Source organism: Lepus europaeus, chromosome 9 (genome assembly GCF_033115175.1).
Source record: "Lepus europaeus isolate LE1 chromosome 9, mLepTim1.pri, whole genome shotgun sequence".
Lineage (NCBI taxonomy): Eukaryota > Metazoa > Chordata > Mammalia > Lagomorpha > Leporidae > Lepus > Lepus europaeus.
Window position 1 is genome coordinate 47,076,295 of NC_084835.1, and position 16,755 is coordinate 47,093,049.

General features: G+C 50.9%; 1 protein-coding gene across 1 annotated transcript in view; it reads right to left on the minus strand.

Moving 5' to 3' along the window:
- Window positions 1–10,714: 10,714 nt before the first annotated feature.
- Window positions 10,715–16,755, minus strand: part of SHQ1 (SHQ1, H/ACA ribonucleoprotein assembly factor) — a 134,856-nt gene continuing 128,815 nt past the window's right edge. The window contains exon 11 of the mRNA XM_062201270.1: window positions 10,715–13,147. Within this exon, the coding sequence (XP_062057254.1) occupies window positions 12,580–13,147 (568 nt within the window). The 3' untranslated portion in view covers window positions 10,715–12,579. The remainder of the gene's footprint in view (window positions 13,148–16,755) is intronic.

A 16,755-nucleotide genomic window follows, 5' to 3' on the forward strand; every position in this document is an offset into this window, starting at 1 on the left:
CCACGGGCACAGAGATTCAGTCTACCTACGCTGGTTGGATCAGAGGGAATGAATCTGAGGATGTTGGCTGGGGAGGTGGGGACAGATGTCACCTAGAAAGCAGGTAGCTACAGGGGCTGCTGGCAGCTACCTTGGGGCATCATGGCTGTGCAGGTCGGGATGCGCTCAGCTCTGACCACGAGAGAATCAGGCGCTTTAGTTACACTGTTGAGTGGCTGGGTTGAACCTCTCCTGCAAACCGTTCTGCCTCTTGGAGCTTTCTGTTCATCAACCCCACCCCCACCCCTCCCTGACCCCGGTTGGGAGTGGTTGTGTCAGGGTTCCCGTTCCTTATGGGAAAGGCACCCGGCCCGATCAGCAGTCAGGGAATGGGTGCCCGCTGAACTCTAAGAGAAGCACACACACGAGGTCAAACCTGCTGGAGACCCGGAGGGCAGGAGGGGTCCACAGTGTGGGACCTTGGGGTGCGAGCGTGCCTTCCGCGGCCACGGGACCTGACAGCCCGGCGTCTGCCACACCTTTCCCTCCACTGCATTCCTCACCTTCTCCTCTGTGTCTTTCTCCTCCTCCTGGATCCGTCTAACTTCTGTTTTTCCCTTCTGAAGCCGAGTTTGCAAGGCTGACTCCAGATCTGACTTTTCTTCGTGCCCATCATTCTGGAAGCTGCCAAGGGCCACGCCTGCATCGGGTCAGGAACTGGCTTTTCCCAGCTCTTGCCCGTTCAGACACTAGCAGAGCCTCCAACTGCGTTGTCTGCAGAGAGCGCTGGGCCTGAGTCCCCTTCTCAAGTTCCTTGGGTGGCCCAAGTGTGCAGTCAGAGTTAAGAAGCCCTGGATTCACAGCTGAGCGAGGCCAGCAGACCCCACAGTCTGCCCCTGGGTCAGCTTCAGCCCCTGCATGGACAGGGTCTCCTGCCACGGAGGGACTGAACCGGCCCCAGGCCCCTGCTCACTGTGTGTTGGACAAGACGGGCCTGGCACAGTCCTTGGCACAATGCAATGGCTCAGCAAATGACAGTTGCTTTTGAGTTTCCTGCCCCTTCTCCGACTCAGAGGTGTTCTGTCCCTAAGACAAACCAGCACGGCTGAGGAAGAGCTGCCGAGGAAGCACCTGGAGCATCCGGGCACCCGTGCCCGGGCACTGCAGGAGCGGAACAGCCGATTCACCCAAGGCTGACATTGGAGAGGAGCCACTTCCGTGGTAATAAGGATTCCTAAACGCAGCCATGAAAAGTCACATTTTGGGGGCCGGGGTGTTTGGTTCCATGTTAAAGATACGATGCAGGAGCCAGAGCTGTGGTGTAGTGGGTAAAGCCACCACCTGAAGTGCCAGCATCCCGTATGGGCGCTGGTTCAAGTCCCTGCTGCTCCACTTCCAATCTGGCTTGCTGCTGAGGCCTGGGAAAGCAGCAGAAGATGGCCCAAGTGCTTGGGCCTCTGCACCCGTGGGAGACCCAGAAAAAGCTCCTGGCTCCTGGCTTCAAATCGGCTCAGCTCCGGCCGTTGTGGCCAGTTGGGGATTGAACCAGTGGAAGGGAGACCTCTCTCTCTCTCTCTCCTTCTCACTGTCTGTAACTCTATCTCTCAAATACATAAATAAAAATAATTTTTAAAAAATAAAATAAAATATATGAGTGGATGTGTGTAGATGTCTGAGCAGAAAAAAGGACTGAATAGAGATACTGAAAAGATAACTGGTTCTCAAGTGAGAAAGTTTTTTTTTTTTTAAGGTTCATTTTTTATTTATTTGGAAAGCAGTGTTAGAGAGAGAGAGAGAGAGACAGAGCGAAGTCTTCCATCTACTGGTTCACTCCCAAAATGGGCACAACAGCCAGAACAAGGCCAGGCTGAAGCCAGGAGCCAGGCGCTTCTTCCATGTCTCCTACATGGGTAGCGAGGGCCCAGCAGCGTGGGCCATCCTCTGCTGCTTTCTTAGGTGAAATAGCAGGGAATTGGATTGGAAGTGCAGCAGCCGGGACTTGAACCAGTGCTCCAGCACTGCAGGTGGCGGCTTTACTTGCTACACCAGCTTCTCTTTTCCTTTTTTCTCTTCTCTCTCCTCTCCTCTCCTCTCCTCTCCTCTCCTCTCCTCTCCTCTCCTCTCCTCTTCTCTCTTCTTTTCTGATTTATTTGAAAAGCAGAATGACAGAGAAAAAGGGAGACAGAGATCTTCCATCCACTGGTTCACTCCTCAAGTGGCTTCAATAGCTGGGCCTGGGTCAGGCCAAAGCCAGGAGCCAGGAACTCTACCTGGATCTCCCATATGGGCAATAGAGGTCCAAGCACTTGGGCCATCATCTGCTGCCTTCCCAGGCCCATTGGCAGGGAGCTGGATCGGAAGTGGAGCAACCAGGACTCCTACCAGTGCTCCGATATGGGATACTGGACTCTCAGGTGGTGGCTTAGCCCTCTGAGCCACAATGCCAGTCCCTCTTGTTAAAAAAATTATTTATGTGAAATACAGAGACAGAGCACTTGCATCTGCTGTCCATTCCCCAAATGTCCGCAACAACCAGGGCTGAGCCAGGCTGAACCCGGGAGCCAGGAACTCAGTCTGCGTGTCCCAGGTGGGCGGCAGGGACCAAGCACCTGAGCCACCTCCTGCTGTCTCCCAGGGTCTGTACTAGCTGTAAACTGGAATTGAAGTGGAGCCAGGACTCGAACCCAGGCACACTGATGGGGGGGCACCTCTCTTGGCACCAATACCCCACCCTGAGAGAGCGGTTTTCTGAAAGCTCAATGTGTTCAGTTTAGAGGGCTGGTGTTTATTCTATGTCCTTTAGCATTGGGAATGTTAACACGCTTTTATGAAAAGGTGGTTCCAGTGGATTCTGACTGGGCTGGGGACAGAAGTAAAAAGGCAGCAGCCTAAACAGCAGCTCCCTCTGTCTGCTCCATGCTGGTCTGAACACAGGACCCCAAACCCGCCAGCCTGGGAGGACTCTCCCACTCCTGTCCCTCCACTCTCCTGGCGTTCAAGGCTCTTCCAGCAGGCCCTGTCCCTGCCTCCCTGGAACCGTGCTCCTCCCCCTCCATGTCAGGGGACGGTGTTCCCCAGTGAGTGCTGGTGGGCTAGTTACTCAAGGTGGGGAGGGTGGGCGACAGGAAAAGATAGAACAGTGCGCTGAGTAGTCCAGGGGACAGGGGATTGCAGACCGGGGGGAGGAGGCAGAGGAGGAGGAGGAGGAGGAGGAGGAAGGGCACATTTGATCTTCCTGAATATCCTTAGAATATTGCTGGAAGTAGAATTAGAATGTTGATTAGAATATTTGATACTATTGAATATTTTGAAAATAATAAGAGACCTGAGACTTGTGAAACAAAAGAAAACCAAAAAGGGCAACATGGCCTTGTTATGCCCAGAGAGTGAACAGCTACCAAGGCTTTGAGGCCTGTATTCAGGCGAGCCATTTATTTGGTTGTCTGTTTTTTCTTTGTTGTCTAAAGATTTATTTGAAAAGCAGGGTGACAGAGAGAGGTGAAATACATAGAGAGAGATCTTCCATCTGCTGCTTCACTCCCCAAATGGCTCCAACAGCCAGGGCTGGGCCAGGCTGAAACCAGGAGCCAGGGACTCCATCCAGTTCTCCCACATGGGTGGCAGGGGCCAAAGCCATTGTTTCATCTACTGCTGCTTTCTCCTCTGGGTCTCCCACGTGGGTGCAGGGGCCCAAGGACTTGGGCCATCTTACACTGCTTTCCCAGGCCATAGCAGAGAGCTGGATGGGAAGAGGAGCAGCCGGGACTCGAACCGGTGCCCCTATGGGATGTTGGCACCGCAGGCCGGGGCTTTAACCCACTGCGCCACAGCAGCTGGCCACTACTGCTGTTTCTCAGGTGCGTTAGCAGGGGGCTGGATGGGGAGCAGCACAGCAGGACTCAAACCAGCACTCCAGTCTGGGATGCCAGCGTTGTAAGCAGTACCCTAACCCACTGGGCACAATGGCAGCCCTGTTCTGCCTATGACCCAGTGTCATCGGCTGTGTGCCATGGATAGAGCCTCACAGTAAGTGTGGTGTGAGATTCGAAGTTGACAGAGATAATGAAGTCTGAGTTCTGATAGAGAGAGAGGAGGGACACCTGCCGTAAGCAGCCCCAGACTGTTCTAAATTGTCACAGATGTCACATCCACCCTGGAGGGATGCCAGGTGACCTCCCAGAGGAAGCAGCGTTTGAACAGGGCCTTAAAAGGCTGGATGAAGTGTTAACGGACAAACTGAAGGGAAGAGAAGGGGAAGCAATGCAGGGAACAAATGCAATGCACAGCTACCTAGCTGTGTGGTACGGTGAGGCCCCGCGGGAGGGATGCCGGTTTGCAGTGGGGCTCTTGTTTTTCCGGTCAAGATGCTAGGTGCATCCCTACTGCAGGCAGCCTAGCCCAGTCCTGCTGACTCCTCCCCTGCAAGCTCATTCCAAGAGCAGTGAGGAATGTCTCCCTGGAAATAGCTTCAAAGACGCAGCCCAGCGCAGCCCTGTGCACCTTCAGACAGGGGAGCCAGAGCTGGGAGGGTTGCTACCGGCTTGGTGGAGGCAGAGGCCCCAGATCCTCCCCGGAGGGAGGTGAATGCTTTCTTCTGCTGTTGTTTTTCCCCATGCTTGGGCATCCCGTCCCCTAGTCATCCTTTTCCTGGAGCTTATCTCTTCGTGACTTTGGAGAGCAGTCTTCCTTATCTAGGAAACAAATGGCCTCCACGGAGCGCTCAGAACAGCAGAGTCATTTATCTGGCTGACATGTGCTTCCCTGTTTGTTTTCGCCAGCCTTGAGACCCGAGTTGTGTCAACTGCGGATGGCTGTGCCCCAGTCACTTGAGAGGCATGAATCAATTTCCCAACAGCATTTATCACTCGCTGCCTTAAATCAAGTCTAATCAATGCCCCCTTCATTTGCTATGGATTGGAACTATATATAACACACTCAGGAGAACAGGTGGGAAAAGGAGCCCATCACTGACAAAGCTTCCCACCGGGGGGTCAGCGGGAAGGATGCTAAGGAGACCCTTGGAATCTTTGATTTGCTTTTAATGGAGACCCATGACCAAAGCACCCCACAGGCCATTTGCATTTCTGGAGCTTAACTTGAATTTGCCTCATCTGCAGGGATGTTATAGGGCATATGGTCTAGACAGGGGCACTGCTGACCCTTTAAAAGGTTTTTAAAAATTTATGTATTTACTTAGTTGAAAGGCAGAATGAAAGAGAGAGGGAGACGCAGAGACAGAGAGATCTTCCATCCACTGGTTCATTCCCCCCAAATGGCTGCAAGGCTTGGACTGGTCTGGGCTGAACTGTGGGGAGGAAGCCAGGAACTCCATCCTGGTCTTGCACAGGGACTTGGGCCATCTTCTGCTTTCCCAGCACATTAGCAGGGAGCTGGGTGAGAAAGTGAAGCAGCTGGGACTTGAAATGGCACTCCAATATGGGATGCCGGCATCGCAGGCAGCAGGTGAACCTGCTGCACCACAGTGCTGGCCCCAGATATTTTATAATTAATATATTCTGAGGATTTGCTGTATTTTTTTAAAATTGTTTTACTTCTACTTTAAGCTATTAGCTTATTTCTAGTATTTTTAGGCACATCTGTCCTGCCGTCATTGACTACGTGAGTATAGGTCAGTTTCCAGTTGTGATATAAAAGTCTACGACAAAAGCTGCAGGAGTCTCTGTTTTAAAATAGTAATTTTAGAGTCTTAGGGATTAAGCAAATGTGACCCTCTCTCCACTCCCCTTAATTCTTGGTAATAGAATTTGATGCGTGCAACCGGAGTGAATTTTTTCTTAGCAGGTGTGAAAACCGCCCGCCATCTGTCAGCCCATTGAGAATGTGGTAGGGAGCAGCCCTGGCTCATTTGTAAGTTAATCTTGTGCCAATGAAAGATGATACCCGCTTAGTTACTGCACCTAAACCGATGGGCCTGCGGCAAGGCCTCACATAATTCTGCCAGGATAATGGGAGAGGAGAGACAGAACATGGAAAAATAGGTCAATGATAACGCAGACCTGCAGGAGCAGAGCTCCGATTCACCGACATCATTACTATTTCCACCCATGGGGGGCCGAATGCTACCGTTAGCGTACTGCAGAGCCAGCGACAGGGCTGGCTCTCCCAACAGTGACCTGGCGACAGGCCTCCCTGGGCAGCTCTCGGCAGCCAGGCAATTATCATAAAGGGGCCGGTGCTGTGGCGTGGCGGGTAAAGCCGCCACCTGCGACATCAACATCCCATATGGACACTGGCTCAAGTCCCGGCTGCTCCACTTCCCATTCAGCTCCCTGCTGATGGCCTGGGAAAAGTAGCCCAAGATGGCCCAAGTGCTTGGGACCCTGCACCTGTGTGGGAGACCCAGAAGAGGTTTCTGACTCCTGGCTTTGGTCTGGCCCAGCCCTGGTCATTGTGATCATCTTGGGAGTGAACCAGTGGATGGAAGATCTCTCTCTCTTTGTAACTCTTTCAAATAAATAAGTAAATCTTTAAAAGATAAAAATCAGTCCTTAGGTTGACTCGATATTCCTCCACTTATAGTGTTTTGAACACAGCCTTCTCATCCTATAAAGGAAGTGAAACAAGTTCCATTTCTGTTGTCCAGATGCAGGGAGAGCTTTGGGGTCTGACGTGCCCCTCGCGGGGCCAGTCTCACCTGAGCTCTGGAACTCAACTCTGTGTCTCTCAGGGTATTGGTCCTTTCCACTGAACTAGGACTGGCAGTCAGGGAGGTTTCCTTGTTCTTCCCCCCAACTTACCCTCCTCCCTTCACCCAGGGTTCTTGGGAAAGGACTGCGGGGGACCTGGAGGCTGAAATGCAGGCGCCCTGCACCTGCTGTCTTCAACACCCCTGAGAGCCATCTAATGAGCTCCCCGGCTGTGCGGACTTCAAGGAAGGGCCATATCTGCTTGTGAGAAAGGCGTTTTCCCACCCAACACGTGTCTCCCGGAAGTAGATCTTGTCAAGATCCCAAGCCAGGACAGAGGTGGAGGTGCAAGGAAGAAAGACCTCATTGGCTTCTACCTTGTCAGCTTTTTTTTTTTTTTTTAACTTATTTATTTGCAAGGCAGAATTTGAGAGAGAGAGAGAGAATCTTCCACCTGCTGGTTCACTCCTCAAATGCCCATAACAGCTGGGGCTAGGCTAGGCAGAAGCCAGGTGCCAGGGGCTTTTTCTGGGTCTCCCATGTGAGTGCAGGGGCCCAAGTGCTTTGGCCTCCTCCACTGCTTTCCCAGGCTCTTTAGCAGGCAGTTGGATCGGAAGTGGAGCAGCCAGGACTCGAACCATTGCTCATACAGGGAAGCAGGTATCAGAGGAGGCACCTTAACCTGCTACACCACAACGCTGGCCCCCTACAGCTTTAAGCTTTTAGACAAGAAGTAGAAATACTCAACTTGCTTGACTTGGGAAGAAGTCTATGAGGGAAGGAACAGATGATGCTTTTTCAGACTGGCTGCAGGTCAAGTGCTACTGAAGAGAAACGCATTCTCAGTGCTCGGAGGGATTCTGAAGCTCTCCGGGGAGCTGGAGAAAGTCCTGAACAGATCCTGACAAAGCTGCGGCAGTGCTCAAGAGTAAAGATGCGTGTCCAGTGGCAGTCACCCCACTGTCACTTTTTTAAGATTGATTTATTTATTTGAAAGGCAGAATTACAGAGGGAGAGGCAGAGAGAGAGAATCTCCCATCTGCTGGTTCACCCCCCAAATAGCCACAACGGCCGAAGCTGGGCTGATATGAAACCAGGAGCCAGGAGCCAGGAGCTTCTTCCGGGTCTCCCACGTGGGTGCAGGGGCCCAAGCATTTGGGCCATCTTCTGCTGCTTTCCCAGGCACATTAGCAGGGAGCTGGATCAGAAGTGGAGCAGCCAGGACCCAAAGTGGTGCCCATTTGGGATGTTGGCACTGCAGGCATTGGCTTTACCCTCTACGCCAGGGGGCTGTCATGTTAATACATGCTGGAATTTGTATCAGAAATATCAACATAACCTTAGAGACGTAAAGTCAAGGGGATCATGCCCATTCTTGGAATAAAAACCACTGCTGAAATCAATACATATTAGATTACGTTTCATTTCCTCCCCAAAGCAAATTGGTTTATTCCATTTATCATTCACTAAACAAGTATTTGTGAAGCACTGAGGACATACACGCTGAAGACTTAGTGTGGCCAGACAAGCTGCACAGTCCCCCTAGCGCCCAGCTTACACTCAAGCGGGCAAATCCCCATTTAAAAGATTAGTGGGAGGGGTGGTGTTTGGCTTGGAAGATGCATTAAGATGTGTGAGTCCCATATCAGGGTGCCTGGGTTCAATAGTTGCCTCCAGGTACCTGTGACCTTGGGAGACAGCAGTGATGACTCAAGTGGTTGGGGTCCTGCTGCCCAAGCAGAAGTCTAGGGTCAAGTTCCCAACTCTCGGCTTTGGCCTTGGCACACGCCAGTCCTGGCCATTGTGGGCATTTGGGAGGTGGATCAGCAGATGTGGGACCTCTCTCCCTGTCTCACAAATAAATTAACAAGCAGATATTTTTAAATGGGGTGTGTGTTCAGCCAATGGTTAAAACACCACTTTGGGTCACCTGCATCCCATATTGATGTGCCCAGGCTCAAGTCCCAGCTCCACTCCCAATTCTAGCTTCCTGCTGATGGGAAGCCTGGGAGACAGCAGCTTGTGGCTCAAGTAGTTGGATTCCTGCACTGAGTCTCAGGCTCCCAGCTCTGAGCCAGCCCAGTACTGGCTGTTGCAGGTATTTAGGGGGAATGAGCCATTGGATGGGAGCTCTGTTCTCTCTCTTTGCTACTCAAATAAAGTTTTCAAAATGGAGATTTATGGTTTCCATCGAGATGGAGTAGCCAGATTTACTCCTACCTGACATAATCAAAGAAGAAAAACAGGAACAACACCCGGGACCAGACCCTGAACATCAGGCAATGAGAGACAGCGATTCCAGGGGGCAGAGAGCAAACAAGCCAACCTGACTGCCCCACTTACTGCCTGGACACACATTCCAGGCTGGGCTGTGCAGCAAGGGATGGCCCTGGCAGAATCCAGCTGGCTCCGGAGTTCCAGAGGGGGCAAGAACTGCACAGAGAACCCTGGACATCTGAAGAGAGAAGGGGTCCCCTTCCAGTATTCAAGAGAGCCCTCAGCGAGGAGAGCTGGGGAAAAGCTCCGCCTGAGGATCAGCGGTTACAGTGCTCAGCACCCACCCCAGGCTGGGGACAGAATTCATGGGGCCCGGGCGCAGCACTCGGGAACAGCAGCACTGGGGAGTAGTTCACCCCAGACTGAGCACTGTGCAGGACCAGTCTAACAAATTAGAAAACCAAGACCCATGGGATGAAACAGTTTCAAAGTCACTTAGCTGCCTTCCCAAGCAAAGCTAAGGAGGATCTGTAAAAATACACACCCAGGGGCCAGTGCTGCAACGGGGTTAAGCTGCTGTTTGCAATGCCGGCATCCATATGCTTTGAATCCAGCTCCCCACTAATGTGCTTGGGAAGGCAGGGGAAGATGGTCCAAATGCTTGGGCCCCTGCCACTTATGCAGGGGACCTGGATGAAATTCTGGGCTCCTGGCTTCAGCCTGGTCCAGTCCAAGCAATTGTGGCCATTTGGGGAGTGGGCAAGCAGGTAGAAGATCACTTTTTCTTAAGATTTATTTATTTGAAAGAGTTCTAGAGAAAAAGAGAGAGAGAGAGAGAGAGAGAGAGAGAGAGAGAAGTGACATCTTCTATCTGCTGGTTCACTTCCCAAATAGCTGCAATGGCTGGAGCTCGGCTGGAGCTGGGCCGGACTGAAGTCAGGAGCCAGGAGCTTCTTCTAGGTCTCCCACACGGGTGCAGGGGCCCAAGCACTTGGTCCATCCTCCGCTGTTCTCCCAGGCAAATTAGCAAGGAGCTGCCAGGACTCCAACTGGCATCCATATGGGGTGTTGGCACTGCAGACAGTGGCTTAACCTGCTACTACACCACGGCACCAGCTCTGGAAGATCTCTTTCTCCCTCTGTCTCTCCCTTTTTCTCTGTTGCTCTGCCTTTCAAATCAATAAATCTTAAATAAAAAACCAAACAACATATCCAGCTCCCAATAGGATACAGTTCACAATGTTTGGCATCCAAAGATTACAAGATATGTAAAAGATAGCCAACATAACCCATGTGAGAGCCTGCATCCAGAATTCATGAAGAACCCTCAGACTGAAAAATGAAAAGCCATGTTTTAAAAAACTGGCAGAAGGCTTAGATACTTCAAAATGATATGAGTGGCAAATAAATATATGGAAAAATGCTCAATACCATGAGTCTTAGGGAACTACAGATTAAAACCATTATGGGAGGGGCTGGTGTCGTAGCATAGTTAGTGCCGCCTGCAATACTCATATCCCATGGATGCTGGTTCACGTCCAGGCTGTTCCAATTCCCTGCTAATGTGCCTGGGAAAGCAGCAGAAGACAGCCCAAGTGCTTGGGCCCCTGCCACCCACGTGTGAGACCACATGAAGCTCCTGGTTTCGACCTGGCTCACGCATCTGGGGAGTGAACCAGCAGATAGAAGGTCACTCTCTCTTTCTCCTTCTCTTTAACTCTGCCTTTCAAATAAATAAATAAATCTTAAAATAAATAAATATAAAAAAGCCACAATGGGATACCACATCTTTTTTTTTTTAAGTTTTTATTTATTTTATTTGAGAGGTAGAGCTACAGACAATGAGAGGGAGAGACAAGAGATAAAGGTCTTCCCTCCATTGGTTCACTCCCCAAATGGCCGCAATGGCTGGAGCTGTGCCAATCTGAAGCAAGGAGCCAGGCGCCTCTTCCCGGTCTCCCATGTGGGTGCAGCAGCCCAAGGGCTTGGGCCATCCTCCACTGCTTTCCCAGGCCATAGCAGAAAGCTGGATTGGAAGTGGAGCAGCCAGGACTCGAACCAGTGTCCACATGGGGAGCTGGCGCCACAGGTGGAGGATTAACCTACTACGCCACGGTGCTGGCCCCAAGGGATACCACTACATCTTAGTACCAAATGCTGAAAAGAACTAGGAATCTCACACTCTGATGGTGGGAACAGAAAATGGTACAGGTGGGCATACATTGTGGTGCAGTGGGTTAACCTGCTAGTTGAAACGCTCACATCCCATATCAGAGTGCCAGTTTGAGTCTGGCTGCTCCACTGCTGCTGCTGTTCCTTTTTTTTTTTTTTTTAAAGATTTTATTTATTTATTTACTTGGAAGAGTTATACACACACAGAGATAGAGAGAGAGAGAAACAGAGAGATCTTCATCCACTGATTCACTCCCCAAATGGCTGCAATGGCTAGGGCTGGGCCAGGTCAAAGCCAGGAGTTGGGAGCTTCTTCTGGATCTCCCATGTGGGTGCAGCAGCCCAAGCACTTGGGTCATCTTCTACTGCTATCCCAGGCACATTAGCAGGGAGCTGGATTGGAAGTGGAGCAGCCAGGTCTCAAACTGGTGCCCATATGGGATGCCTGCAGCTTTACCAGCTATGACAAAAGAGCAGCCCCATTACGCCACTTCTGATCCAGCTTCCTGCTTATGTGCCTGGGAAGCAGCAGATGATGCCTTAAGTATTTGGGCCCCTATCACCCACATGGGACCTGGATGGAGTTTCTGGCTCCTGGCTTCAGCAGTGCCCAGCCCCAGCTGTTGTAGGCATTTGGGGAATGAACTAGTGGGTGGAAGGTCTCTTTCTCTTCTTTCTCTGTCACTCTGCTGGAAGGAAAGGAAGAAGGGAGGGAGGGAGGGAGGGAGGGAGGAAGGAAGGAGATGGTATAGGTATGGGGGAAAGCAATTCCACAGTTTCCTCAAATGTTCAGCATATACCCACCATACGGCTCAGCTATTCTGTGTCTAGATATTTACCTTAGAGAAATGAGAGCATATGCCCACACAAAGACTTGTACACAAATGTTCCTAACAGTTTTATTTGTAACAGTCAAAAACTGGAAACTGTCCAAACAGCATCAGTAGGTGAATGGACAAATCAATTCAAGAAAATAGTACTCAGTAATGAAACACAACGAAACTCTTGACACATGGGATGCCTCTCAAAATAACTGCACAGAGTGGAAATGTCTGCCAGAAAAAGAGCACATACTACTGCATGATCGATCCATGTACGGTGGTAGGAAAGGCACACTCATGTGCAGGGACAGAAAGCTGAGCAGCGGGTGCCTGGGGAAGGCCGGTGGCCGGGAGGGATAACGAAGGGGCCTGGGGACACGTGGAGGAGATGCGGAGGTCACGGCCTGGATGGTGGCGAGGGTTTCCCTGGGGCACCACACTCTTGCAGTGTGGGCGGTCTGCTGTCTGTCGAGTAGACCTCAGTGAGGCTGCACATATCCATGGGCTCTACAGTCCCGAGCTTCTGGCAGCAGTACGCCATTATCTTCATCTTTATCAGCTACACATTTGGTAAAATGACTTTAGAACTTTAATTTTAGAATTCCAACAAGGAAACCAAATGGCCTCAGAATCAGCTTACGGAAACACAATATTGTCTACAGCAGGCAAGTGAGAGCAGGGCATTCTGACTCACAGGTGAACCAAGTCGGGCCGAGTTGCACAATGAGTACAGCCACCTGCAGTCAGCCACTTGGCATCTGCTGCGCCCCTCTCTCCTGCACACTGCCCTGGCTTCCAGCCGCAGCACCCTCGGCCTTGGACACCTGCACGGCTGTCTCCAGGCGCTCTCCAAGCTCCTCTATGAGAGGCCTGCCCTCTCCAGGAGCCCGGCGAGAGGCAAGAGGCTTTAGCTGGCTAACGTCAGACTGCTGCGTGGCCGGGTTTCTGCACACCCCACCACTAGCAAGAAGCAGGGCGCTGCTCTGTTCGAGAAAGGGGCCTTCCAAAGAATTCCCCGACTCGGAGGGACCACCTTTGTGCTCCTCGGGTTCTGAATCGGAGCCTTCGGTTTCCGACGACACAGTGCTGCTGGCCTCTGACCCCTCCGATTCCGACTCCTCGGCATCGCCTGCCTCTGGGCTGGAGCAAAGTGGCTGCTGCCCGGGAACGGACGGGGCTGCCTGGCACGCGGCTTCTTCCTTCTGGACAAGCAGTGCTGCTGCTTCTAGCTCTTCCAGTTCTAGTCCCAGCTGCGCCTTTGTCAGGGAGACTTCCTTTAAGGCTTCTGCGAGAGCTGCCAACTTTTTGGACCTCGAGAAACGTTTTAAGAAGAAATATTAGGGCTCTTCATTCACTGGCCAGGGGACAACAGGATATGTGCTTTAAAAAAAGTAACAAAATAAGGTTGAACCCATACTTCACATGGCATACCAGGACCAACCCTGGACAGATCAAAGACACATATGTAAAACATAAAGCAATAAAATATTATGGGGAAACAGAGATTCCTGCACGACCTCAGGATGAGGAAGGCCTTTCTAACGCTGATTCAAAACACAGAAGTCACAAAAGAAAAACACTGGCAATTTATTTCACAGACCAGGGCCCAACTCCCGAGTCTCTAAAAATGGCTACCACCCAACAGAAAGATAGGCAAAAGATACAGGTAGACAATTCTCACGACAGGACATAGAAATGACTCCTAAATATATGAAGAGAGATTCCAACTTCAGTCCAACAGGAGAAACACAACATCATACTGAGAGCTCACGTTCATCTGTCAGACTGACAGCTGTCCAGACACTTGATGGCATTCTGTCAGCGAGGCTGTGAGGACAACGGTGCTTTCACACCCTGTCGGAGGGAGGTTCCATAGCTACGGTCCCCACAAAGGATAACTTAGCAGTGACTGTCAGAATTCAGAATGTACAGATCCTTGAACCAGCAAGCCCACGTCTGGAAATTAAACACACGGAGCACATATGCTGCATGAGACAGGCCTGCGCTTTTCTGTAACAACGCTGTCTTTAATACCCCAACTGGGAAGCAACCAAATGCCCTGGATATGGGACTAGCTATTAAATAAGCCACGGCACAGCCACAGGAAGCGACAGCCTGTAGCTGGTTATGCAGCAACGTGGCTCTTCATGGGCCGATCCAGACATAACAGATATCCAGATATAACAACTGCAAAAGGCACATGAAATAGAGAGACAGAGAGACAGAGAAAGAACGAAAGAAAAGAGCAAAGATGTAAGAACATATACTTGTATTTGCTTGTATACTCAATAAATGCTGGAAAGCAACAAAAACAATAACTTAGGGGGTAGGTGTTGGATGGGACCTAGAAGGATGGGGGATGACAGAGGATGAAGGTGAGAGGAGATTTTTCACTGCAGTTTTATTTTCAGCCCCACATAAATGCAATATCTGTTCACCACCTAACTATGTACAAAAAGAAAAAAGAGCCGTATCAGACAGCAGCCTGTATGGCTGTTCTGTCTAATCAGATGGCCTTTTATATGATTTCAGACAGCTGTTTTTCTTCTCTAAGTTACCCACTAGACTTAATAATCCTACATTGTGTAGGATAGGTAATTTTTTCATTATTACCTTGGATGCACTTAATTGTTTTTTGTTTTTAAAAGAACCAACATAAAAGCTGCTGGCATCCCATAGGCACTGGTTCAAGTCCCAGCTGCTCTTCTTCGAATCCAGCTCCCTGCTAATGCACCTTGGAAAGCAGCAGAAGATGGCTTAAGAGCTTGGGCCCCTGTACCCCCACGGGAGACTTGGAAGAAGCTCCTAGCTCCTGGCTTCGGCATGGCCCAGCTCCAGCCGTTGCGGCCATTTGGGGAGTGAACCAGTGGATGGAAGATCTCTGTGTCTGTCTCTCTCCCTCTCTGTAACTATGTTCAAATAAATAAATAAATCTTTTAAAAAAATAAACCAACGTAACACACACTGCAGTTTTCCCAGGACCATCTTTTTGACAACTGAAAAGCGAGTGCAAATGGTGAGCTGCTGACAAGGTCCCTACCTTTCTCTACCTCCAAAGACTACCAAACATGGAGTGGCTTTGAGACAAGCCCAGTGCTAAACTCGTGTACAAGTATAGTCCATCCCCCAACAGCAGGAAGATGAGGCTCCACTGAGAGCGAGCTGATGTCAACAGAAGGTGCAATGGGAAATCCTGAACAAAGACAGTATCTCAGACCTGTCGTTCTCAATGTAATTAGCACAATGTGAGCTTTGTGCAGGGACATGCCTTCCCCACCCCTGCTGTCCCTTCACAGGGCACGGTGTCATCAGGCCAAGGACGCACCCTGCATGTCCAAAGGGGGGCGGGGCGGGGGGGGGAGGTAAGGTAAATGGGACAAGAGCGGCAGCCACCACTGAAGGACTTTCAGCAAGGAAAGCCCTGGACTTCACTGCTGGAATTGCCAAAGAGCTTAGAAAAGCGGAGGTGGAACAGTTGGTTAAGCCACCACCTGCGACACTGGCATCTCACACTGGAGCTCTGGTTTGAGTCCAGATGCTTGGTCTTTGCTTCTGAGCCAGCTCCCTACTAATGCACCTGGGAAAGCCATAGATGATGGTCCAAGAGCTTGGGCACCTGCCACCCATGCAGCAGAACTCCTAGATGGAGTTCTGGGCTTCTGGTTTTGGCCTACACCAGCCCTGGCTGTTGTGGCCATTTGTGGAGGAACCAGAGGGTAGAAGATCTCTCTGTCGCCCTGCGTTTCAAAGAAATCTTTAAAAAGAAGAAGCGTGGGAGGGAGGGACAGAGGGGGAGATGGCCAAGGTAAAGAGGAGAACCAAGGTAAGGTCAGCTGAAATCAGCTACTGATTTACTAAATGGCTCTAAACCATGGTTGCCATTTTTATTAGTTTGAGACATTTTTAAAAGCATAGTAATGTTGTAAGATGGCTATGATATAATTACATTCATGTCTGAGATACTGTGGACAACGTCCACCATATATTGCGAAACCTCGACCACCCCTGGTAAGGGGCTCCATCAGAGCTGGTGGACCAGGGTAGCACATCTCTGGTCCAAGCCTCAGTAAGACTGGGAACTGATTCCCCGCAGTATTTCTCACTGAGGCAGAGTTCTCCCTGGCTAGTTACTGACTTGCATTTAAGGGATAAAGACGGATGAACTTGGGAGAGAAGCGAGTGCCTCTTACTAAGCTCTGATGTTAGAAATGAAAAATTAAGAGCAGTGGCTTCACTGACCGTACAAGCCATTTCAACCGTATCTTCTTCTTCTTTTTTTTTTTTTAATTTATTTTTTTTATTTTATTTTGACAGGCAGAGTGGACAGTGAGAGAGAGAGAGACAGAAAGGTCTTCCTTTGCCGTTGGTTCACCCTCCAATGGCCGCCACGGCCTTTGCGCTGTGGCCGGTGCACCGCGCTGATCCGAAGGCAGGAGCCAGGTGCTTCTCCTGGTCTCCCATGGGGTGCAGGGCCCAAGCACCTGGGCCATCCTCCACTGCCTTCCCAGGCCACAGCAGAGAGCTGTCCTGGAAAAGGAGCAACTGGGACAGAATCCGGCGCCCCGACCAGGACTAGAACCAGGTGTGCCAGCGCTGCAAAGCGGAGGATTAGCCTATTGAGCCGCGGCGCCGGCCTCAACCGTATCTTCTAAGAAGAATGCAGAACACCACAAGGAGGACAAACATCACTGCACTTGCTCCCCACGCCCACCCCCTCCTGAAGCTGCTTCCTTATTGTCCTGTGTTCCCAGTGAGCTGAAGGTCACCCCATCAAGGGGCAGTCAGGACTGGCAGCCCACACAATGCCAGAGCTCCTCCTACCACACCACAGGGTCTCCCGTGAGTAACACAGGCTCTGAAATCCCCTTCTTTAGGACTGCACTCTGTTTCTTCCCAAGCTCAGCTCTGCTCAGCCTCCT